This window comes from Notamacropus eugenii, chromosome 4, assembly GCF_028372415.1.
Source record: "Notamacropus eugenii isolate mMacEug1 chromosome 4, mMacEug1.pri_v2, whole genome shotgun sequence".
Taxonomy (NCBI): Eukaryota; Metazoa; Chordata; class Mammalia; order Diprotodontia; family Macropodidae; genus Notamacropus; species Notamacropus eugenii.
In genome coordinates this window covers 406,606,983-406,633,949 of record NC_092875.1, presented here as the reverse complement: position 1 = coordinate 406,633,949, position 26,967 = coordinate 406,606,983, and the positions used below count along the sequence as shown (strand labels likewise).

Below are 26,967 nucleotides of genomic sequence, written 5' to 3'. Positions count from 1 at the left end.
ACTTCCCATGCATTATGTTATGCTGTTCACAAAGCCTTTTTGCCTTAGTGGTGTAGTGTCCGATTACTTAGGTTGCACTCTTTGGAGAATATCAGATGAGAGGATTCGTTAGGTCTCTCCTAATCTGTATTTCCTTTTGTAACTATCCTGTTCTACGGAGTGGTTCTGTACCCAAGAGGAAAACTTCCTTTGATTTTCCTGGGATTCCCTCCCATTGAAAAAACAAATTCTGGACTATGCCTTTGGGGAATAGAGAAGAATAATTGGCTTGGTGTAAGCAGGAGGGATGCGAAATTCAACACATTTCTGGACACTAAGCAGATTAATATGTAGGTTCCTACTCCTGATACTAAATTCAAACCCTTGTTGAGTGATAGTGTGGTTAAAAGATATTTGACTGCTTTTTGAGCACAAGTGATTGTTGAAAAAATGGAGTGGTCTCAAATGTGTGTGATCTGGTGTGTTTACCATTTTACTGTTCACTTCTTTAATAGGTGGTTACAAAGGATTCAATGAAGAAGTCGTGGCAGGTTCTGGGAGAAGTAAGCTTTGATTTTATACAGATGATTTCATTTCTTTGATTTTGTTGTCGTGCTTTTCATTCCTGAATTTGTGAAACGTTTTTTTTCCTTTCTTTTTGATCTGTTACTAAGGCACTTGGAAATCAGAGGCTGAAGGAGAAAGTGGTGACTTTCAAGGTATGTTAGTTCATCTTGTAGTAAACATTATACATACTAAAAATATATTTAGAACATTGATATGTTTTGAAGAACACATTGATTAATTTTGTGGATAGAGTTCTGTAACTCTTTAAAAGTCTTATTGTGAGGGAAATGTAAAATCTAAAATGCAGGGGCTTCTTTTCCTAAGTTAGTTAATTTTTTTCTACTTAAACATTAAAGAGTAGAGAGCAAAAAAGTGTTCAAAACTTGGTCATCTGTTAAACAATAAATATTTATATAGCTTTAACAGATCTCTGATTCCTTACATTTTTTTTTATTTAATAGTTCATTCCTCTTGTCAGTTTTATAACTTTTGGGATGTTTTATATTCAAGGGCCAAAAGTGACCTACATACCACCTCCTCCACCTGAAAATGAAGAAGCTATCTTTGCACACTACCAGACTGGCATAAACTTTGACAAATATGATACTATTCTTGTGGAAGTATCTGGGCATGATGCTCCACCAGCAATACTGGTTAGTATATTTATACTTTGTGTACTTGCTACCAAGTAAACCTTTTCCTGGTATTTTTTATGAATAGTATCTGAAAATACATTTCTCAGAATTAATGTCATTTACTATCATGTGTATTAAGTATGAAATTTAGGAACAGATGAACTGTTCTAAATGAAATTTTTTTTACCATATTACAATAACGTGAATAAAATATTCTTTCAAGTAGGAAAATTAAAAAAAAAAGTTTCCTGAAAGCCAAAAGCATAAATTCTCAAAGAATTGCAAAATCTTAACCTCTTTCAAGAGCAAGAGAGAATGTGGTTTTAGTTAGTGATTCAGAAATTTTGTTGAACAGTAAGATTCTTGAACATGGCTTTTAGAATAAGAAAAATTGGTAGCCTTCCTTTAGGATTTTAAATGGATTTAAGTTTTTAAGAAAAATGTGAATGATAAGTGATTAAGAGCATATTTATGGAATATAATCTGTAATTTGATCCTTTTTACTTTTTCCTTAGACTTTTGAAGAAGCTGATCTGTGTCAGACACTCAATAACAACATTACTAAAGCTGGTTATACCAAACTTACTCCTGTTCAAAAATATAGTATTCCTATTATACTGGCAGGGCGAGATCTGATGGCTTGTGCTCAGACAGGGTCTGGGAAAACTGTAAGTTAAGTTCATATGTGTCTTGTACTATATTTTAATGTTGTAGATTTAAGAATTTTGTTATGGGTACCTTGATTCTGCTTTGTTTGTAAGGGAGAAGATTAGCTTGCTATGGATTATCATGAAGGAGATAAAAAATGTACATAACTTTCTTTGCTTTTTAATTCCTAATTTTGTTGGACTTTGAGTATTTACGTTAAGCTATTTCTAAGATTGTTTCAGTTTACAGAGGTAATTTTTATTTAAGGCATGTACAAGGCGGTAATATCTAAAAGCCCAATATTGTAGTTTAAATACAAGAGTTTGGAGAACAGAAACTAATATCTGTTATAAACATGGCAAACAAAAAGGTAGCAAGTTGGAAACATCTGTTGTGGATTGTTCCCACTTATTTAGATTCAGGGCAGCTGATTAACCTTAGTTTAAAGGACTCTAGGGAAGCCAGGTTAGTCCTGGAATCATTTGTGTGTTAATAGAAAGATGGGGTGAAAAGGAAGTTCATATCTGCCCCTTTGGGTTCTGGAGAAATAATCTGGATTTTGGAGCTCATTCTCTGCCCTTCCACCAGGCTTATGGAGTAGGACTGGAAGGAAAAGAGGTGAGGTTATTAAGAGTAGTAGTGGTATGATTCACTGAGGAAACAGGAGTCCCGAATTTTGTCTAAGGAAAGGTCTCAAAGGTGATAATCTTTGTGTGTGGATTCCTTCTGCAGTGCTTTATGTTTAGAATATTGTCTTCCAATTCAGTCTCTCTCTGTCTCTCTCTTTCTCTTTGTATTTAGCCTACTATGTGCTAGGTAGTGTGTTAAATATAAAGGCAAATTAAGCAATCCTGCCCTGAAGGAGCTTACTACATTCTTTGATGGACTGGAGAGAGGATACAATATGTACATATATAAATATATATGAAGCATATGAGGGAGAACGCTAACAGCTTGGGGGGGATCAGGAACAATTTTATTTATAAGGTGTCACTTGATTAGATATTTGAAGATAAAGGAAGATTCTAAGGGATGGAGGTAAGTAGAGAATACATTACAGGAATGTAGGACAACCAGTGCAAAGGTGTCAAGATAAGTAATGGAAAGTCATCTATGAGACATAGCAAGAATTCCAGTTGACTGTAGAGTGTATGAAGGGAGTCATGAATAATATTGGAAAGACAGTATGTGACCAGGCTATGAAAGGTTTTAAAAGCTAAATGAAAGAACTTGTCTTTGATCTCAGAAGTAATAGGATGCCATTTGAAGGGATATTGGAAAGGAATAAGCATTTATGTAGCACTTAAATGCCAGTTACTATGCTAAGTACTTTTTACAAATATCTCATTTGATCTCACAGCAATCCTAGAAGAAAGGTGCCATTATCATTCCTAGTTTTAGAGTTTTGAGGAAACTGAGGCAAACAAATTAAGCGACTTGTCTAGATTTCACAGGTAGTGATTGTCTATCTGGTTTTGAACTCAGATCTTCCTGACTGTAAGCCTGTTGTTTGATTCACTGATGCTTGGAGCTACTTCCTCCATTTGAGTCAGTAGCATAGTGGTCAGATCTTTGATTAAGGAAAATCATTTTGGCCTTTGTTTAGAGGATGTTTGGAGAGGGAGAGACTTGAGGTGTGAAGCCCAGTTAGGCCATTGCAGCAGTTTTGTTGGGAAGTAATGAGACCCCAAGTTATGTTTGTGGGTGTGTGAGTAGGGAGAAAGGAAGACAAGATTTGTCATATATCTGTGGAATAAGGAGGCAAAGACAAGGCCAGTGTTGTGAACTTCAGTGAATGAAAGGATGATGGGATCATTGATGGAAATGGAGATGTTTAAAATGCTAGTGTTTGAGAAAAGATGAGTTCTGCTTTGGATAGGTTAGGTTTTTAGATGGCTATTGAACACCCAATTTGAGATAACCAGTGGAACAATTGGGGATATACGACTAGAGCTTGGGTGAAAGATGGAAGCTGAATTATAGATATGGAAATCATCTGCATAGAGAGGACAGTTAATCTGTGGGAGATGATGAAGTCCCCAAGTGAGAGAGTAGAGAGAGAAAATGGAAGAAGGCTTGAAATAACAGCTTTGATGTACAGCCAAAGTTAGGTGGTTTGATATGGAAGAGGAGCCAACGAAGGAGATGGAGAAGTGGTCATATATATAAGAGGAGAAGCAGCAGAGAGCATTATTACAAAAACACAGAGATTATCTAGGAGGATACTGTGATGGTTTCATAATTACCCTAGAAGATACCATTTTAGAAGAGTGTGCTTAAGATATCCTGTGGTGATGATCAACTTCAGATTATATTTGTGTCTTTTTAAAGACACACAATCTTCCTGACTAGCTAACATATCACATAATCGGCTAATATTTATTATCTATTATGTAATTATCAGGTACAATACTGGGCCTTGGGGATAAAATTTAAAAGAAAAGAACAATCTCCATTCTCAAAATGTTTGTTTTCTTTTGAGGCAGACAATATGCACCTGCATATGTGTGTATATATATATATGTATGTATGTATATATATTAAATATGAAGAGAAGATAAATGTTATCCAGACAAGAGAGAGCATTAATATTTTGGGGGCATCAGGAAAAGCTTTGTGTGGAAGAAGATAATGATAAAGAACTTTTTAGATCCACATTTTTCCTCTTCCTGCTCCTTCTGCTCTCCCTCCCTCGCCAAATGAGGAACAAAGAAAAACAAAACCCCTATTACAAATTTATGTGTTGATCATGTCCAAAAAATATGTCTCAATCTGTACTCTTTGAGGCCCTGTCAGGAGATGGGTAACATATTTCATCTTGAGTCCTCTGGAATTGTGTATGGTTGGTCACTGGGCTGATCAGAATTCCTAAATCTTTCAACGCACTTGTCTTTATACTATTGCTGTTATTGCGTACATTATTAGCCTAGCTCTGCTTGCTTCACTGTGTATCGGTTCATACAGAGCTTCCCGGGCATCTCTGAAACTATCCCTTTCAACATTTCTTACAGCCCAGTAGTATTCCATCATATTTTTATACCATAACTTGTTCATCCTTTCTCCAAGTGATGGGCATCCTTTCAATTTCCAGTTCCTTGTCAACAGAAAAGAGCTGTTATAACTCTTTCTGTACATGTTTCCCTTTCTTCTTTCTTTGATTTCCTTGGGGTATAAAGCTAGCAGTGGTTTTACTGGGTCCAAAGGATATGCAGATTTTTATTAGCTTTTTTTAAAAATCATAATTCCAAATTGCATTCCAGAATGGTTGGATAAGTTCACAGTTCTATCAGCAGTACATTGATGTACCTGTTTTTACATAACCTTTGCAGCATTTTTCATTTTCCTTTTTTGTCAGCTTTGTCAATCTGATTGGTGTGATATAGAACCTCAGAGTACTTCTAATTTGTATTTTTTTAATTAGTGGGGATTTAGAACATTTTTCTATATGACTATTGATAGTTTGGATTTTTTCCACTGAAAACTGCCTGTTCATGTCCTCAAGTGGGGAGTGGCTCTTATTCTTATAAATTTGAGTCATTTCCCTATGTATTTTAGAAATGAGACCTTTACTAGAGAAACTTGTGGAAAAGATTTTCCTTCCTATTCATCTGCTTCTTTCCAAATTTTATCTGCATTGATTTTATTTGTACAAAATTAAAAAATATTTTTTGTGATCAGTATTATCCATTTTGCTTTCTCTGATCCTCTCTATATTTTATGGTCACAAACTCTTTTGCACATGAATCTGATATGTAATTTCTTCCTTCTTTAGTTTTTTTATGATGTTACCCTTTATGTCTTAACACCTATCCTCATTTGGAAGTTATCTTGGTATATAGTGTGAAAAATTGGTCTATACCTAGTTTCTGCTAAGCTGCTTTCCAGTATTTCCCAACAATTTTTGTTGAATAATGAGTTCTTGCCCCAAAGTCTGGGATGTTTAGGTTTATCAACAACTACACTCATGCACTTATTTTCTTCTCTATATTATATAGCTAACCTGTTGATTTGTAGCAGAGTGTGCATGTTATTCTCTTCTTAAGTCAAACGTGATGAGAGTAAGCTTCACTTTTCCTTTCTCACCTACGCCCTTTCCCCCTCCCTTGAAAAAGCTTTTTGTTGCCTCTTTCATGAGAAGATAATTTGACCCATTCCATTTCTCCCTTTCTCCTCCCAATATATTCCTCTCTCACCCCTTAATTTCATTTTTTTAGATATCATCCCTTCCTATTCAACTCACCCTGTGCCCTCTGTCTATGTATATGTATATAATTCCTCCAGCTGCCCAAATACTGAGAAAAGTTTCAAGAGTTACAAATATTACCTTTCCATGTAAGAATGTAAACAGCTCAACTTTAATAAGACCCTTTTGATTTCTCTTTCTTGTTTTCCTTTTCATGCTTCTCTTGATTCTTATGTTTGAAAGTCATATTTTCTATTTAGTTCTGGTCTTTCATCAAGGACTTTCGTCAAGAATACTTAAAAGTCCTCTGTTTCATTGAATGGCTATTTTCCCCCTCAGAACTATTATACTCAGTTTTGTTGGGTAGGTGATTCTTGGTTTTAATCCTACTTCCTTTAACTTCTGGAATATCATATTCCAAGTCCTTCGATCTCTTAATGTAGAAACTGTTAGATCTTGTGTTATCCTGATTGTATTTCCACAATACTAGAATTGCTTCTTTCTGGCTGCTTGCAATATTTTCTCCTTGACCTGGGAACTCTGGAATTTGGCTAAAATATTCCTAGGAGTTTTCTTTTGGGGATGTCTTTCAGGAGGTAATTGGTGGATTCTTTCCATTTCTGTTTTACCCTCTGGTTCTAGAATATCAGGGCAGTTTTCCTTGATAATTTCATGAAAGATGATGTCTAGGCTGTTTTTTTGATCATGACTTTCAGGTAATCCATAATTTTTAAACTGTCTCTCCTGGATCTGTTTTCCAGGTCAGTTGTTTTTCCAGTGAGATATTTCATATTGTCTTCTATTTTTTCATTCTTTTGGTTTTGTTTTGTAATTTCTTGATTTCTCATAAAGTCATTAGCCTTCATCCCCTACATTCTAATTTTGAAAGAACTATTTTCTTCAGTGAGCTTTTGAACCTCCTTTTCCATTTGGCTATTTTTGCTTATTAAGGTATTCTTCTCCTCATTGGTTTTTTGGACCTCTTTTGCCATTTAGGTTAATCTATTTTTCAAGGTGTTATTTTCTTCAGCATTTTTTGGGTCTCCTTTAGTAAGCTGTTGACTCACTTTTCATGATTTTGTTGCATCTTTCTCATTTCTCTTCCCATTTTTTCCTCCACCTCTCTTACTTGATTTTCAAAATCCTTTTTGAGCTTTTCCATGGCCTGAGACCATTGCATGTTTCTTTTGGAGGTTATGGATGCAGAGGCCTTGACTTTTATGTCTTCCTCTGATGATATGCTTTGTTCTCCTCATCTGAAAGGATGAAAGAAAATTTGAAGCTGTTTTTGGCATTTGTGGGTTGAGAAATCTGGGAATGTAGCTGCTGCCTGCGATTCCACTCCCTGAAACCTGCTCCAGTCCTGTCCATGCTGCCCAGGCAAGGCTGGGCTGTGCCCCGCACTGAGTCCAGTGCAATAGACCTTTCCTGTTGCCATTCCAAGTTGCCTTGGGCTGGAAGTCTCTTTCACTCTGTTGTCTTGTGGCTTCTGCTGCTCTGGAATTTGTTTAGAGTCATTTTTTGCAGGTGTTTTATGGGCTATGGGAGTAGAGCTAGAGCAGGGCCATCCTTCTACTCCACCATCTTGGCTCTGCCCCCAGCTAGGGCAAAGTTTTGAGAATAGGGATTAAGGTGACATATATAAAGAAGAAAAAGAAGGCCAGTTTGTCTTGCCCTTAGACTATGGGAAGAGAGGTAATGTATAATGAAGTTGTTGAGATAGGGTGGGGCCAGATTGTTAAAGTCTTTAAAAATAAGACAGACAAAAATTTTAGAGCCATTAAAGAGTGTATTATGTTAAGGAAGTGGCATGATCAGACATGTACTCAAGGCAATCAGCTTGGCAGTGGTATGTAAGATGTATTGGATAGGGAGAAAATGACAAGTTTTGGCAACTGGAGGGGTGGGTATTTGTGATGGGATAAGGGATAAGGGAACAGGTGGGAGTTGATAATACTAAGATTACATACCTGGTAATATTTTTTATAGAAGTGTGGAAGTTTGTAAAGGGAGATGGATTTGAGAGAAAAGATCATTCTATTTTGGTAAATTTGAGTTTGAGATATCTGAAAACATCTGGTTTGAAATGTCCATGAAATAACCATGTGGTGATAGGTAACCAAAATTTAGGAGAGAAACTGGGGCTAGACATACAGAAGTTTCATTTTCTCAGGGAAGATAATTAAACGTAAGAGCTGATGAAATGAGGAGAAGAGGGATCAGCATGGTACGTCAGGGAACATGTGCAGGTGGGGAAGCGTATATAAACAGCAGACGATAGTGTGGTAGCTTTGTCAGGCTAGAGTATTGTGCTGTAGGAGTGAAGGATGTTGATGGTGGACAATCAAGGCATGAACCATGATAGGGAGTCATAAGGGGAGAGGAATTCAGAATTAGACAACAGTTTGTGGTTAAATCAGTTAGCTATGGAATAGGAAAGGGATGTCCAGGCAGGGATAATAGGCCTATAAGGTACCAAGGGATAGAAAGATTGAAGATGTGGAATATACATCTAGGAGGGGTAAAGCATAGGGGGAGATGGAATTATAGAGGTTATGGCCAGATGGAAGAATGTCAGAGTTTTTTTAAATTACAAAATCAGAATACTTGCTCAGGCAAGGGGAGTAAGGGTGAAAATCCAGGGTGTGACCATCTTTATGTGTATAGGAATAGGTTATAGGATAAGAATTGAAAAGGTACTGAGTTTATAAATGAAGTAAGTTTTCTGATGGGGTATCAAAAGACAGTTCATGTCTCCTTTATAAGATGAGCATAGAGACTGCCTCTTGTTTAGAAATATGATTTGGTTTTCTGTTTCCCTGTAGATTTTTTTCCATAGAGAAATGTACCCTATTAGAAAATATTGTAAGTTTTACAATTTAACCTCTAGGCAGCTTTTCTTTTGCCAATTTTGGCTCACATGATGCGGGATGGAGTAACTGCCAGTCGTTTTAAAGATCAGCAGGAACCAGAGTGTATTATTGTTGCTCCAACTAGAGAGTTGATCAACCAGATCTTTTTAGAAGCAAGGAAATTTTCATTTGGGTAAGTGTGTCTGAAGTGCCCATTATAACATTTTTTTCCTTTCATAGTTTCTGAAAAAATATTTTTTCCATCATGAGGCCCATGGATGGATTGAAGAATAGATATTATATTAACACAGTATAACATATTACCCAGTTCACTGAAGTGCTCCAAGGTTGACTAACTAGTCTTCGGGCATTTTATTTTACTGTTTCGCATAACTATTGCATCCCTTTGGTCATTTGTTATTTTGTAGTTGGGTTCAAATTAGAAAAGAGAAGAGAAAATTTTAATCTCCTTTTCAGTTCCATTAAATTTGTCCCCAAAAGTGGGTGTGGCTGGTTTCACCATCATTATTAATATCATATGCATACAAGTTTTACTTTTCATGGTGATTCATAAAATGAATGCTTAATGAACTTTAATTTTTTAAGAAATAAAAACTGACAATATTCTTTTTGTTAAAAGGACATGTATAAGACCTGTGGTAATCTATGGGGGAACACAATTGGGACATTCAATTCGCCAAATAATGCAAGGCTGTAACATTTTATGTGCTACACCAGGAAGGCTAATGGACATCATAGGTAAAGAAAAGGTAGGATCTACAAGATGATATGAGAATATGGGAATAAATACAAAATTCCTTTATTGGAAAAGTTTGAAATATGTTTCCTAATGAATATTGTTATGGTTTTATGCTGGAAGAAAGCTTTCACAGTGTTTAACACAGTATCTTTTTCTTACCTAACTTCTTATAACTGTGAGGATGATGCTCAGTGATATGGGCTTCGAAATCTATTAAGTCTTTATACATGAGTCCTACAGGGGAAGTGAACTAAAACTCCAGACTACTTTGAATCTCCAAATCAAGTTTCATTTCATTTTTGCCACTATCTATGTGTAGTCCATGTAACATCATGTATGTCTTAGGTTTAGTTTTTTCTTTTCATAGGTTACTTCTTGAGAGTATTCAGTTTAGTGAAGAAGCTAACTAGCCATCTCTTCAGACATTTTCTGTAGCAATGTTAACAAGACATTTTGAACTTGTCATCATATTTAACCTGCAAGAAATCACAAATCTATATTTTATTTTCCTTTCCCCATTATTGCAATATATTCTTCTATTTTTAACATTTTGTACTGGCTTCTGTGAGAGTGAGGTTTCTGCTGGATGGGGAGAGAATGGGATATTTATTAAGGTTATGAGATAAGAAAAAATATCATTGTTTATTCAGGAATTAATTTTTAATATAGAGCCTAAACAGAATTAGACTGAATTTTTTAGGTTAATGTTTTAATTTTAGTCAGCCAGATACATTTTCCTTTCTGCCCTTTGGAACAGATTGGCCTCAGGCAAGTCAGATACTTGGTATTGGATGAAGCCGACCGAATGTTGGATATGGGTTTTGGTCCCGAAATGAAGAAGCTAATTTCCTTTCCAGGAATGCCACCAAAAGACCAACGCCAGACTCTGATGTTTAGTGCCACTTTTCCAGAGGAAATTCAAAGGTAAATTTTTTTATTTTAAAAATAGCTTTCATATATGCACCAACATTTTATGGGTATTCAAGTAGTGTGTTTATTTTAATTGGCATAATTAATTTTTTTTGAATTTAGGTTTTAAGACATCTTTAGTTTTAATATATAGAACAAGCAAATTTCTGAAAAGCTTATACTTAAATTTTCTTATAGTTAACTTCTTGTGTAATTTGGGAGATCTATTCTTCATCTCTTTCTACATTTCTTCTTGTTAATAATAATATAGTGGAAAATAATAGCTGGGATTTATATGGTGTTTTATAAGATACTGAGTGCTATAGGCATATTATTTTGTGTATAAACCTCACCAACCTGTGAATTACAAGTAGTGTATATAATTTTTCCCATTTTAGAGATCATGAAAAAGAGGCATAGAGGTTTAAGTGATGTGCCTAAGGTGCTAAGTGTCAGGTCTTTGAATTCCAGATCCTTCACTCTTTCTCCTGTACGACAGCTGCATTGATTCTAGGCCTCTTTCCTGTACAGGTGCTGGATTTGTATGAGACTTTCTGGTGCATCCTCCTCTATGCTTCCATTAGAAGTAAAACTAATCTGTAAATATTCCAAAAATAAGTCTTTTAAAAAAATAATTTTTCAGTTTTCTACAATTACTTCCATATATCTTAGATGTTTTCCCCCTTCCCTGAGATGGCGTGCAGTCTTGTATAGGTTCTACACATATATTTTTATTAAATAGATTTTCACCTTAGTCACGTTGCACAGAAGAATTAAAATGAATAGGAGAAACCATGAAAACAAAACACAAGAGAAAATGATCAGCTTCGTTCTGTGATCCAGTTCCATAGTTCTGTCTCTGGATGTGGAAGGCATTTTGCCTCATGAGTCCATTGAGAGTTTTTTAGGTCCTAGCATTGCTATGAAGGGCTAAGTCTACCAGAAAAATTCTTCACACATTGTGGTTGTTGCTGTGTACAAAGTTCTCCTGATTCTGTTCCTTTCACTCAGTATCAGTTGACATAAGTCTTTCCAGGCTTCTTTGATGTCTTCCTGTTCATCATTTCTTATAGCACAATAGTATTCCATTACATTCATATACCACAACTTGTTCAGCCATTCCCCAATTGATGGGCATCCCCCTGATTTCCAGTTCTCGGTCCCCACAAAGAGAGCTGCTGTAAATATCTAAAAATAAGTCTTAAGAAGCGTGTATGAAATGAATGCCCTAGTTCTGCATTCTCTTGTGATGCATTTGTGTAAGTAAGGTACCTTTACTTCATTTCTTCTCTCCATCAGGCTCCCTTTCTAATTTTGCAGTGATGGGGTCACAGTGGTAGAAAAAACATGGTGCTCATTGTTTTTAGATGATCTGTAAATACTGATTTAACTTTTAGTGCAATAAAAGTGAGACTTTCATCCAGCGACTGATTTGATACACTGTTAGAAAAACGTAACCTTGTTAATAGTGAAATTCTGGCTGCAATTTAAACCAGAAGAAAAAAGAAGTTTCACCTAAATAGGAGGAGGGTTTTTGCAGATTTTTCTTGGAGAAGCTTATAAAGAAACCAGCAGAGTAAATTTCATATTGTTCCCAAAGGCAACAAGAAATATCATTCCAGTGGCACTCTTAGTGATTTCAGTTGGCAGAGGATGAAAAAGTAGTAAAATTCTATGAAGAATTTGACAAGATCCCCCAGAATGAGTCATTATTTATATACGTTGATAAGTTTTGTGTTGGCTTCATCATGAAAGTGGGGACTGGGAAGCCAGAGAATAAAAAGTATTAGAAAGTGATTCAGAATTAAGAAAGGAAGGAAATCTGTCTAAGGCTTGTAGAGTACTCATAGTCTGTATATCATGAATACTTTAAAAATTTTAATTGAATTACTCATTTTTTTTATTCTGAACTTGATGCAAAAGAGGATTCTATATGAAACTGTAGATTTTAATTTCACATCTTGTTTTATTTTTTTCCTAAAGCATATAATAAATTCTAAATGGTACTTTCAAAACTGTCCTGATAGTGATTCCTTATGAACATTTTCCTGTTCATTTTTAAAATGTTATAGTGGCCCTCTTTTTTTTTTTTTTTGATGATCACTATTGCTAAATCCATTACCCATCCCTCTAATTAACCAAAAGAAAGGGGAAAAGCTCCAAAAATTTTGTGAGAAGCAAGCATAATCAAGCAAAACAATTCCGCATGGTAGTCATGTCCAAAAATATGTCTCTGCACCTTGAATCTATTACTTCTCCCCTGAGGAGATGATTAACATGCTTCACCACATTGTCTCCAGATACATGGTTGATTATTGATTCGATCAGTTTTTTAAAATAAATTTTTATTGATTCTTTTTTTACTTCACAAAATTTTTCTCGGTATCTATCCCTTTTCCTGCCAGATAACCGTCTTACACAATTACAGTATTTTTAAAGACAAAATTGAAGATGATCATCACAACTTTGATCAGTTAAGCCTTTTAAAGTTGTTTTCCTTTACAGTGTAATATTTGTGTAAATCGTTTCATTGATTCTGCTTAGCTCACTCTGTCACTTGACTCTTTTTTTTAAAAATTAATTTATTTTTAGTTTTCAACATTCACTTCCATAAGATTGTGAGTTCTGAATTTTCTTCCCCTTTATACCACCCCACAAGATGGTGCGCAATCTGTATAAGCTTTTCATATACATTTCTTATTAAGCATGTTTTCACATTAGTCATGTTGTATAGAAGAATAGAATGAATGGACAAAAGCACAAGAAAGAAAAAAACAAAACAAAAACAAAAAAAAGAGCAAATAGTATGCTTTGACCTGTATTCAGACTCCATATTTCTTTCTCTGGATGTGGATGATGTTTTCCATCATGAGTCTTTTGGAGTTGTCCTAGAGCCTTGTATTGTTAAGAAGAGCTAAGTCTATCATAGTTGATCATCACACAGTGTTGTTGTAACTGTACAGTGTTCTCTTGGTTTTGCTCCCCTCACTCAGCATCAGTTCATGCAAGCCTTTCCACGTTTTTCTGAAGTCTGCCTGCTCATCATGTCTTAAGCACACTAGTATTCCATTACATTCATATGCCACAACTTGTTCAGCCATTCCCCAGTTGATGGGAACCCCCCTCCCCCAATTTCTAGTTCTTGGCCACCATGAAACGAACTGCTATAAATATTTTTGTAAATGTGGGTCCTTTTCCCATTTTTATGATCTCGTTGGGATACTGACCTAGAAGTATGTCACTTGATTCTACTGAGATTCTCTGAAATCATCTTTGTCATTTCATATGGTACAATACTATCCCCTACATTTATAAATCATAGTTGAGACATTCATAACTTGTCTAAGAGACATTCTAAGGCCCCTCTTAAGATTCTAGTTCTCTGCCACCCACATTTTAGTGTCCTTTTCAGAATTTGGAAGGATGTTTTGTTTTTAATTATTCCCTCCCCAATATCATTCTTCCTCTTAATCATCACCCCTTTCCCACCTCCGCTTCTTTATCTTTTGAATTTTACCTCCATTTTTCTCTTTTGAAGATGAGTGAGATTCATTTGATGCCCAGTCCACCTACCCATTCCTTATCATGTGTAAATATTCTTTCCCCAATTATGAGAAATAGCAAGTTCTATCCCTTTTTTGTACTTCAGACTTTTACAACAGAACTTATGTCTTTTTTATTTAGATCACTCAATACTCTTTAAAGACAAGGTTATGAAGAAATGGTTTTTCTTCTTTTCCTATTAGTATGTTATCATGACATCTGACATTATGTAATTTTTATTGTTTGCATAAATTTGCCTTTGTACATTTCTCTGAACTCTTGTGTTTATATTTCAAAGTTCTGACTCAGCTCTGGTCTTTTAATCAGAAATGCTTGAAAAATTCTCTGTTCTATTAAAGATCCATTTTTTCCCCTGTAGGATTACACTCAAGTTTTCAGGGTAAGTTACCATTGATTGTAAGCATCCATCTTTTGCCTTTTGGAATACTGTATTCTAAGATCTCTTATATTCAATAGAAACTACCATGTCTCATGTGATTCTGACTCTGGTTCCTTGGCTGATGTTTCTTTCTGGATGGTGGCAATATTTTTTCTTAGACTTGGATGCTCTGGATTTTTCCTGAGACCATCTTGGAGCTTTGTCCCTTCCCCCAATCTGCCCCAAACTTCCCTTTTATCACATCCCTCCCTTCCCTTATCCCCATCTTCTCTCTTTTCTTGTAGGGCAAGATAGATTTCTGTACCTCTTTACTTTCCTCCCAGTATATTCCTCTCTCACTCCTTAATTTTATTTTTTTAGATATCATCCCTTCCTAATTCAACTCACCTTGTGCTGTGTGTGTGTGTGTGTGTGTGTGTGTGTGTGTGTATGTATAATCTCTCCAACTACCAAATAGTGAGAAAAGTTTCAAGAGTTACAAATAAGATCTTTCCACATCGGAATGTAAACAGTTCAACTTTAGTAAGTTCCTTAGGATTTCTCTTTCCTCTTTACCTTTTCATGCTTCCCTTGATTCTTGTGTTTGAAAGTCACATTTTCTATTCAGGTCTAGTCTTTTCATCAAGAATGCTTGAAAGTCCTCTATTTCATTGAATGACCATTTTTTCCCCTGAAGTATTATGCTCACTTTTGCTGGGTAGGTGATTCTTGGTTTTAATCCTGTTTCCTTTGACTTCTGGAATATCCTATTCTGAGCCCTTCAATCCTTTAATGTAGAAGCTGCTCAATCTTGTGTTATCCTGATTGTTTTTCCACAATACTAGAATTGTTTCTTTCTAGCTGCTTGCAATATTTTCTCCTTGACCTGGGAACTCTGAAATTTGGCCACAATGTTCCTAGGAGTTTCTCTTTTTGGATCTCTTTCATGCGGTGTTCTGCGGATTCCTTGAATATTTATTTTGCCCTCTGGTTCTAGAATCTCAGGGCAGTTTTCCTTGATAATTTCATGAAAGATGATGTCTAGGCTCTTTTTTTGATCATGGCTTTCAGGTAGGCCCATAATTTTTAAATTGTCTCTCCTGGATCTATTTTCCAGGGCAGTTGTTCTTCCAGTAAGATATTTCGCATTATCTTCCATTTTTTCATTCTTTTGGTTTTGTTTTGTAATGTCTTGGTTTCTCATTAATTCATTACATTCCATTTGCTCCATTCTAATTTTTAAAGAACTATTTTCTTCAGTGAGCTTTTGAACCTCCTTTTCCATTTGGCTAATTCTGCTTTTGAAAGCATTCTTCTCCTCATTGGCATTTTGGACCTCTTTTTCCAATTGAGTTAGCCTATTTTTCAAGGTGTTATTTTCTTCAGCATTTTTTGGGTCTCCTTTAGCAAGCTGTTGACTCACTTTTCATGATTTTATTGCATTGCTCTCATTTCTCTTCCCATTTTTTCCTCCACCTCTCATACTTGATTTTCAAAATCCTTTTTGAGCTCTTCCATGGCCTGAGACCCACTGCGTATTTCTTTTGGAGGTTTTGGATGCAGAAACCTTGATTTCCTCTGATGGTATGCATTCTTCTTCCTCATCTGAAAGGTTGGAAGAAAATACCTGTTTGCCAAGAAAGTACCCTTCTGTAGTCTTAGATTTTTCCCGTTTTTGGGCATTTTCTCAGCCATTTATTTGACTTTTGAGTCCTTTGTCAAGAGGATGGTGTACTCAGGGAACCTATAAGTTCTCAGTTCCTCCAAGGTGGTACAATCAATTGAGAAGAGTTTACTCCTTTCCTGGCCTGCACTCTTGTCTGTAAGCAACCACAAGCACTCTGTTCTGCCTAGGATCTGCAAGTTCAGTTCCATCTCCATGACCTCCTCCACCTCCACCATGTTAGCATTCTTCCTCTACCCAGGGCAGAGATCCAGATCATCTACTCAATTCCCCCAGGGGCTTTAGGCTGAGGGTTCTAAAAATGGATGATGTTGCTGCAGTGGCTGCTGCTGGCAGTCCAGACCACGTTCCCTTTTCCTGGGTGAAAGAGCTTTCTCGTTGACCTTTGAAGCTGTCTTTGGCATTTGTGGGTTAAGCAATCTGGGAACTGCTGTTGCTAGTGGCTCTCTGAAGCCTGTTCCAGGTCCTGTCCCTGCCACTCCTTGCAGCCCACGTTGAACTGTGCTCTTCACCACACCTGGTGTGATAGACCTTTCCTGTTGGCCTACCAGGCTGCCTTGGGCTGGAAATCTCTTTCACTCTGTCATTTTGTGGCTTCTGCTGCTCTAGAATTTGATTAGTCATTTTTTTTACAGGTATTTTATGGGCTATGGGGGAGAACTTTTACAGGTCTGTCTTTCTACACTGCCATCTTGGTTCTGTGCCCCCCCCCCATCCCCCATGCTTAACAGTTTTTAAAGTGATTTTCTTAAAGTGTAGATCTGACTCCTGAACTCATGAAAATCTAGTTGTTCCCTATTCTCTGTAGTGTTGAACAAAACTCCCTCACTTAAATGTCAACCCACCTTGATGTTTAAAGCTCTTTATAACCTATTCCCATCCTATATTTCTACCCTAATACACATTACCCTATTATGCTCATTTTGCAGTTCAGCTGTATGGGCCTTTGGACTTGTCCTCATATCTCCTGTCTCTGTGAATTTAGGCTTTTGTATCTGATGACAGACGATGTTCTCTCTTCTTAGCTTCGACGTCCTTTTCCTTCCAAAACTCAGTTCAAGTGCTTTCTCTTGTAAGAGGACTTTTCTGGGCCTCCCACAAAAGGTCCTTTGTATCTGTTTTACGTATACCTGTATTCATGCATGTCATATCCCAGATAGAATATAAGCCTCTGAGACTCGGGACCAGATGGCTTTTTTTCTGTCTTCATCCCTAGTACCCAGTGTAGTACGTGGCTCATAGTGCACACGTTCTCAGACACTCTTTGAGTGCAGTTAGCTCTGTGCAGGTGGTATTCAGATTTATGTGACTCCAACCATAATGTCTCCTGAGGCACCGGCAGATCTCCAGCTTCCCTTGGAGATCTCATATGAGACCTACCCCTCAGGTTACTGTGCCAGATGTTTGACTGTATACTTGGTGTTCATCCCTCCTTCACATGGGAGGTGCTTTTGTGTTCAAACAGAGCCCAAACCATCATTTCTTACAAATTTTCCTATTAGGGTAGAGGGTACACCCATAGCCTCAGTATCATTTTGTAGTCCTCATCCTATCTCATCTATGCCATCTGTGGCCACATTTTGTTTCTGCCTCCACAGCTTCATTTATGTCCCCCTGTCTTCAGTCATGGGTATCCTGGGAATGTTGGAAAACCTTGACTGTCAGTCATATGTTGGGGTTTTTTGACCAAACATGATTTCATCGTTGTGTATACAGTAAACCTAGATTTCTCTCTACTGGATGGGAGAAAATCATATTTATCCATAGAGCCTTTGGTAAATCTTTTCACAATAGATCTGACACTGAGTAACTTAAAAGTATGGGAGGTAGCCTCATAGACTGTAGTCTCACTTAGTATAGCTTCTTTTTTGTAACTTGCTTGGGTTCACTTTAATTTTTATGATGAACATAAGCTAATTTTATTTCAGTAAAAGTGACGAATATCGTGCTGAGCTAGTAAATGTATTTGGTGTTATTGTTACCATAATTTGACACCTTCTGTAATTGCCAGTTTTTATGTTCTTAGAAAATTTGACTCATTCAATTATTAACTTTTCAAATACTATTTGATAAATGTGTTAATCATCATGTTTATTTGTGTTTGAAGTTATTAGAAACAGGTATCTAGTACATTTTTAACTAATCCTAAAAGAATACCAGAGCAAAAATGATTATGGGGTGGGGAGGAAGCTTTGCAGATTAAATGATTATTGTTTTCCTTTCTAGATTGGCTGGAGAATTTTTAAAAACTGACTATTTGTTTGTTGCTGTTGGACAAGTGGGTGGAGCTTGTAGCGATGTTCAACAGACTGTTCTGCAAGTTGGCCAGTATTCAAAACGAGAAAAACTTGTTGAAATTCTCCGAAACATAGGTAATGTTGCTATACTTACTCTTTCTAGTGAATTTAATTTTAAAAATTTACTGACTTTAAGAAATGTTTAAAGAACATGTTATGTAATTTTAAGAATAATATATTTGTGCCCAGGGCGACTCCCGGGCCTTCGCCTTCTACTTACCTATCCCCAGTCTTCGGACGTCTCCGGTCCCCCTCCCGGTTGGGGGAGGGCAATAAACAGGCAGAGCACCCGAAAGGAGTTGCAGTCAGCAAGCTTTATTCCGTTTCCTCTCTTCCAGCTCTCGTGGTCATCCCCTTTTATTATCCCCTGTCTCCTCCCCCGTACCTCCCATGGGCGGGCGAGCTCCTCCCAAGTGCCTCCCCGTGGGTGGAGCCAGCCTGTTACCAGGGCCATCCCAGTACCCCACAAGGGGGCAGGTTCGGACCCTCAGGCGTCTCACGGTCCTCACGGGGGACCCCGGTCCAGAGCTGTCCCCCAACATATTTGGACTTTGATTCCGAAATAATTTTACTATTTCTCTAAGAATATTTTAAAGTAAATGCAGATAATTTCTGCTTTCATTTTTCAAATTTCTTTGAAATCTTTGAATAAATGTGGTAATTCAGATTTATGATACAGAACTTGTTTCTGCTATCCTAATCAGTTGCATGTTCCTTTAGTATCATTTCTTCCAGTTTGACTTTTGATCTGTGAACCATTCTCCCCTGAGGAAAAGATATTACTGAAAATCTAAACTATGTCTTGATATTCAACTATATCCTGTTCATCAAAAGCTACTATTTTGATTAAGCTTTTGAATCCAATCCTTTTTTTTTTTTTTTTTGCCAGATGAGGGCCCTTTCTACTTTATCTCTTTTCTAATCTTTTCATTGTCTTTTTTTTTTTTTGCCTTTTTTTCCCCTTCAAAATATGTATAGGTCTTCTTTGGTTTTGGGGAGTGGGATTATTTGCCTCCAGCACTCAGGTTTACTCTGTCAGATGTTTTCCTGCATGCTTGGTGTTCATCCCTCCTTCACCTTGTACCATTTGTATCTGTCCTCATTGAACTCCTCTTTTAAAGTCGCTAGTGAGCTCTGCAGCAAATTTTTTGTCCCCCATGTGTTTATGTACTTCACAGATCTAGAATTGGAAGAGACCTTAGAGATCATCTAGTCCAACACCCTAATTTCACAAATCTGTCCGCAAGCATTTATTAAGCATCCATTGTTTGCTAGGCACTGGTGAGGAAATTGAGGTCCAGAGAGGTCAGCCAGCTTGCTCTGACTGCCTTTCATACCTGAGATGCATGCCTTTCTCACTTCTGCTTATTAAAATCTCTAGTTTGCTTCAAAATTTAGGTCAAGTAAAAATCATCTGCATGAGCCTTTTTCTGATCTCTTCTCTTCTTCCTCCCACAAGTTGCTATTGCCCTAATATGTTAAAAGTGCAGGTCTGACTACTGAACTCAGTAAAATCCAGTGGTTCCCTGTGCTTTGGTAGTGTTAAACAGAACCCCCTCATTTAAATGTCAACCCCCCCCAACATACTGACCCAATAAGTTTTATTTATTTTGAATATATTTTATATGTACACATACATCCGTGTATCCATACATATATTTAGTATGTGCCTGCTATGTTCCGGACACGGTGCTTGGTTAAAGATACAAAACAAAACAGTTCCTGGCTTCAAATAGCTTACATTCTTCTGGGGAGCGAGTAATTTAGGAGAGAAGAGTTATTTTTCTTCTTAGAATGTAAGCTCATTGAGGGTAAGGCCTACCGTGGTTTTTGCCCATTTATCCTGAGTCTAACATAGTTCTTTGCACATGATAAAGCACCTGATAAATGACTCTTGATTGATTGATTGACTAAGACCACACCAAGTAATTGGCAAATACATTAGTTAAGAAATTTGTAAATAATTTGGAAAAGAATCAAGGAACAAAGCCAATGCAACCAAGATTAGGAGGAAAGTGTTTTTGTAACCAGTGTCTGAGGTCTCATTTCTAAAATATATAGAGAACTGAGTCAAATATATAAGAATACAAGTCATTTCCCAATTGATAAATGGTTAAAGGATATGAACAGACAGTTTTCAGAGGAAGAAATTAAAGCTATTTATAATAATATGAAAAAATGTATTAAATCACTATTGATTAGAGAAAATGCAAATCAAAATAACTTAGGTACCACATCACACCTATCAGATTGGCTAACATGACAAAACAGGAAAAATAGAAATGCTAGAGAAGATGTGGGGAAATTGGAACACTAATTCATCGTTGGTGGAGTTATGAACTAATTCCAACCTTTCTGGAGAGCAATTTGAAACTATGCCCAAAGGGCTATAAAAATGTACATACCCTTTGACCCAGCAGTACCACTTCTAGGCTATTCCAAAGAGATCACAAAAATGGAAAAAAATGCATGTACAAAAATATTTACAGCAGTTCTTTTTGTGGTGGCCAAGAATTGGAAATTGAGGGATGCCCACCAATTGTGGAATGGCTGAACAAGTTGTGGTATATGAATGTAGTGGAATGCATTATAAGAAATAATGAGTAGGTGGACTTGAGAAAAATCTGGAAAGACTTACATGAAGTGATGCTGAATGAGGGGAGCAGAGCCAGGAGAACATAGTACACAATAACAGCAACTTTGTGTTGATGACTAACTTTGATAGACTCATCTCTTCTCAGCAATGCAAGGACCTAAAACAACTCCAAAAGATTCATGATGGAAAATTCTATCCACATTCAGAGAAATACGGAGTCTTAATACAGATTGAAGCATACTATTTGCTCTCTTTTTTGTTTTGTTTTGTGTTTTCTTTCTTATGGTTTTTCCCATTCATTCCAGTTCCTCTATACGACATGACTAATGTGAAAATATGTTTAATCAGAATGTATAAGTAGAGCCTATGTCAAATTGCATGCCTTCTTGTGTGGAGGGTAACAGGGAGGTAGAGAAAATTTAAAACTTAATGGAAGTGAATGTTGAAAACTAAAAATAAATAAATTTGTAAAGAAAAAAGAATATATCATTAAATGAAAAAAAAGAATTTAAGAAAGAGCTCCAAAATGCTGTAGGTAAATGGTGTTTAATTTAGTAGTATTTAATAAAGATTATAGCTAATCTCGTGGATTAACTAACCAAAGAATGGATGATTTAAAAAATATGTGTCCAGATTCATCACAGAATATCCAATAAGCATAAGAAATGAGATAAAAATGTTAACTTAGGCAAAAGAAATATTAAGGAAGTGAACAATTTTCACATTTATTTGCCTCTTCCTGGTTTATAGTAACTGGTTTATAGTCACCTTAATACCAAAATTTCATAGAAATAGGATTTTTGTGTTTTTCATAATAGTAACTGTTACACTAAAGTAGGATGCTTTAATGGTGCTTGACACCATTTTTTAATAATTGTTTTAACTTGGTAGTCAGTGACCATGACAACAAGAAATTATGAAAACAGCATGAAAAATTTAGTGTTTCAATCAACATTAAAATGTAATCTGATATATTAAATACAAATGATAGTTATTGTGTTATAATTGACATAAACGTTGAACAGTTTTGTCATGAATATTGAACAAAATGACTATTTGCACAGCTGAAGTATTTATTTCCTAAAGTCAGGAGAGATGAAGGACTATCTTATTGGGATAGGAAATAGTTCTGAGCTCCCTCTGAAGATCCATTTAGTCTGTAATCCATGAGTTTCCATGCAATGAGGACTTCTCCAGTTGGTGGTCGTTGTTTTAAGAGTCTTACCTCTTTGCAGGATATATCAAACCTTATGTATTTTGAATCATAACAGTGAAGAAGTTCTTATAGGATGGTAGGGATGGTAGTCTGAGCTTTCCATTAATGGAAAATGAGACTTTTCTCTTATTGGGAAAGAGTGATGAAGGAAATCTTGGGATTGTCAAGAAGGGAGAAGAGTGATTTGATGGCTGATATTAAGGTGTATTAAGTTGAAATCTATTTGACTTAAGGGAGATCCCTTGCTCCATATCATATTATTTCCACATTGACTGAGATGAGAACATTTAGAGATTCATTTGGGAACCCCTAGGAAGGTGAAGGAGGAAGGTATTTACCTTTCACATTTTAGTGTGAAACAGACCTACTACTTTGCTTTCCTCATCTATTTGGAATAAATTTTAATGGGTTAAAGGTGGAGTGCAAAGTAATTATGTAACATGGGATACAGCAGAAAGAAGGCAATTTTGTGGGACTCTGGGAGGACAGCATGAGGGCATGGAGGTTAGAAAGTGGTGGGAAGGGGAAAAAAGTTTAAATTTTGCCTGTAGACCAAGTATAGCTATCACATGACTGCTTAGCGTCCTATACTCAGTTCTCCTGGAATTGAGAGATTTCCTGGTTCATAAATGAAAGCAGTTTTTCTCACTTTATCCTTAGATCTGCTGCCTGAACCCACTTGAGAAATACCTAGTCCCTTCTAGCTCACTTGATTTACGTCTAGGTTCTGCTTGCCAAACAGAAATCATATGCAGAAATATATACCTCATTGGGAAATAGTCTTAGCATATTAAACTTGCACACCCCCATTTTTTTTTTAGGGGGATGGAGTCAGTGGCTACAGGGCTAAGGAGGTAGGGATATTGAGGAGGAAGAGGTATGCTGTTTTGCCCCCATAAGGAGTTGCTTTTTATTTAGGTGAAGAGAAAAGACCATAGAACATAGCTAATTATGCATTGCCTTATATTATTTTAAGTATTGTAATTAATGGTAAAAATACTAAGTATTCTAGGAAGTCAGATGTATTAAGGTTTTAAGATATTTGAATTCATTTAGATTTTTATTTAACGCCGTCAGAAATTGAATTTTTACTCATACATAGCCTCAGTACATGTTTCTCACAGTTCATAAGCAGATTTCATCTTTGCATCTTGCTACTGATAATTTCATCTGATGTCCTCATGTGCCAAAAAATCTGTTGGAGAGAATGTGAAAGTGAAAAAATTGTGTGAACAACCTGATTAGATCCTCCAATATTCTTTGATACTTGGTGACTTCAGTGTTCATGTTGACAAAGGAGAGAACTGTGAAAAATATATTCAGGATTAAAGGATGAAAGAAGCAAAAGGCTTTTAGGTTATCTAAAAAGGCCTTATGTCCTCTAAATCATGAATTCTTCTTTTTAACAAAACAGTTGGGAGATATTGAATATGACATGTACCATTCATACTGAAATCGCACTGTGATCTCATCATTTCAGGAGTTCCCTCCAACTCTGAAGGAAAAATCAAGTGGATGAAAAATGCCTATTGTTGAGACTATGATATTCAATTGGGTGGTTGACCTACAGGGTTCGTGTATCAGTATCTGTGGGATTGAGAGTGCAAATGAATATTAAGTTGGACCAAGAATTGAACCAGGAGAAAGATAGTGAGTTCAGTTGTCTTTGGAAGAGTGTCCAATTTTGTTAATCACTCCAAGTTTTTCCCAAAACAAAGGCCTCCTTTTTTTTTTAAACCACAACAAATGAAACCAGCATTGTCCAAAGGGTTATGGAGAGGCATCTGGAGGATGAGTAGGGGTGCAGCACAGTACAAATTAGAAATTAAGCGGGAGTGGTGTAAAGAAATGTTGTCATAGCCAAGACAATTCCAGAGACGCATGATGGAAAATTCTATCCACTTCCAGTGAGAACTGATACAGTCTGAATGTAGACTGAAGCATACAATTTTCACTTTATTTTTTCATGTTTTTACTTTTGTTTCTAATTTCATTATATGACTAATATGGAAATATATGTGTTTTACATGATTGTATATAAATAACCTATATTACATTACTTACCATCTTGGGGGGGAGAGAGTGGAGGGGGGAAGACAATTTGGAACTCAGAATTTTATAAAAAATGAATGTTAAAATTATCTTTACATGTAATTAGAAAAAATGAAATACTATTAAAAAGAATATCACCATACAATATATATACGGCTGGGGGTAGGGAGAGAAGTTATTTTGGCCACATAATCTAGGGACAACCAGGAGAGTTTCCTCAAATGAATGATATCCTAGGGCTATGTTGTAGTTTCAAATGCAAAAATTTTAAAACCAGGACAATACAATAAACTTAAATTATTAAATAACTTAGTTTAATTTTCCTCTTATTTGTGTGCTAAAAATAAAAATCATTTTCTTAACTGGTTTTTATATTTCTAAATTGACTCACCAGGTGAAAAAAGAGTCTGTATTTGCAGCTTTTATTTAAGCCTTTTAAAAGTTTGTGTGCCTGAAGTAAAGTGGTTTGAACATCTTTGACTGGTTCTCTGGTGTTAACCTTCAGAATCTTCACGAGTAAAACATTCTTGAGAGTTTGCCCTTACCAGACTCTCCTTTAGGTTTAACAGTTGAAGATGTTATTGAATATTAACCAAGGAAATGAGTTAATGACTGTATACATACATACATACATACATACATACATACATACATACATACATACATATATATATATATATATACATACACATATAGTCTGTTCTCTTTCAAAAAGGTTTCAAAAACTTTCAGAAAGTTTTTAATATCGTGCTGTCAAAATGTCATTTCATGACATCTTTGATATCTTGTACAGGCTAAAATAACAATGATATATTGTATGCTGGATATGTATTTTAGATTTTAGGGCATTTACATAGAAAGCACAATTCACATTTCTTAAAAACTATTTGGGGGGCAGAGCCAAGATGGCGGAGTAGAAAGACGCACATACACATAGCTCCGAACCCACAACCCATAGAACATCTACAAAAAAGTAACTCACGGCAAATTCTGCACCCAGAGGCCACAGAACATTGGAGCGAGGGAGATTTCTGTTCCAGAGAGACCTGCAAACCTCTCGCAAAAGGTCCTTCGCGCTGCGGACTGGGCACCGGGACTGGGAGCTGAGTACAGCCCTGCCGCGGCCGTGGCACTGAGAGGAAAAGATCTGAGCGGGCTTCAGGGACGGACTCTCCAGCGGCCACGCGGGTCCCTCCACCCACAGGTGACAGGGGTCGGTGAAAGGGTCTCTTTGGCGGGTCGAGAGGGGAGTGGGGTGCCCCCATAACTCAGGCCCCCTCGGGAGGCAACAGCGGAGGCGGGAGCAGACAGGGGCTCCCCAAGCAGGCAGGAGCCAGGATCCATTGTTGAAGGTCTCTGCATAAACCCCTGAGGGAACTGAGCCCCGCCTGGCAGCCCTGCCCCCACCTAAGCACCTGAACTTAATCTCACACTGAACAGCAGCCCTGCCCTGCCCAAAGCCCTGAGGCTGGCAAGCGGCATTTGAATCTCAAACCCCAAGCGCTGGCTGGGAGGATCCGGAGGCGAAGTGGGTGTGAAGAGAATATTCAGAAGTCAAATTGTTGGCTGGGAAAATGCCCAGAAAAGGGAAAAGAAATAAGACTATAGAAGGTTACTTTCTTGGGGAACAGACATTTCCTCCCTTCTTTTCTGATGAGGAAGAACAATGCCTACCATCAGGCAAAGACACAGAAGTTAAGGCCTCTATATCCCAGCCCACTCAATGGGCTCAGGCCATAGAAGGGCTTATAGAAAATCAAGTTAGAGAGGTGGAAGAAAAGCTGGGAAGAGAAATGAGGGACATGCAGTCAAAGCATGAACAGCAGATCAGCTCCCTGCTAAAGGAGACCCACAAAAATGCTGAAGAAAATAACACCTTGAAAAATAGGCTAACTCAATTGGCAAAAGAGGTTCAAGAAGCCAATGAGAAGAAGAATGCTTTCAAAAGCAGAATTAGCCAAATGGAAAAGGAGATTCAAAAGCTCACTGAAGAAAATAATTCTTTCAAAATTAGAATGGAACAGATGGAGGCTACTGACTTTATAAGAAACCAAGAAATCACAAAACAAAACCAAAAGAATGACAAAATGGAAGATAATGTGAAATATCTCATTGGAAAAACAACTGACCTGGAAAATAGATCCAGGAGAGATGATTTAAAAATTATGGGCCTACCTGAAAGCCAGGATCAAAAAAAGAGCCTAGACATCATCTTTCATGAAATTATCAAGGAAAACTGCCCTGAGATTCTAGAACCAGAGGGCAAAATAAGCATTCAAGGAATCCACAGATCACTGCCTGAAAGAGATCCAAAAAGAGAAACTCCTAGGAACATTGTGGCCAAATTCCAGAGTTCCCAGGTCAAGGAGAAAATATTGCAAGCAGCTAGAAAGAAACAATTCAAGTATTGTGGAAATACAATCAGGATAACACAAGATCTAGCAGCTTCCACATTAAGGGATCGAAGGGCGTGGAATAGGATATTCCAGAAGTCAAAGAACTAGGACTAAAACCAAGAATCACCTACCCAGCAAAACTGAATATAATACTTCAGGGGAAAAATTGGTCATTCAATGAAATAGAGGACTTTCAAGCATTCTTCATGAAAAGACCAGAGCTGAAAAGAAAATTTGACTTTCAAATACAAGAATGAAGAGAAGCATGAAA

General features: G+C 36.8%; 1 protein-coding gene across 7 annotated transcripts in view; it reads left to right on the top strand.

Annotated features, from left to right (window-relative positions):
- The window catches only part of DDX4 (DEAD-box helicase 4), a 61,826-nt gene that overhangs the window by 25,706 nt on the left and 9,153 nt on the right, over positions 1-26,967 (top strand). For all 7 annotated transcript variants that reach the window (XM_072605609.1, XM_072605608.1, XM_072605610.1 and 4 more), the window contains 8 exons: positions 495-542; positions 654-698; positions 1,057-1,199; positions 1,697-1,849; positions 8,903-9,057; positions 9,505-9,634; positions 10,382-10,548; positions 18,366-18,511. In XM_072605609.1, coding sequence (XP_072461710.1) covers positions 495-542; positions 654-698; positions 1,057-1,199; positions 1,697-1,849; positions 8,903-9,057; positions 9,505-9,634; positions 10,382-10,548; positions 18,366-18,511 — 987 coding nt within the window. The remainder of the gene's footprint in view (positions 1-494; positions 543-653; positions 699-1,056; positions 1,200-1,696; positions 1,850-8,902; positions 9,058-9,504; positions 9,635-10,381; positions 10,549-18,365; positions 18,512-26,967) is intronic.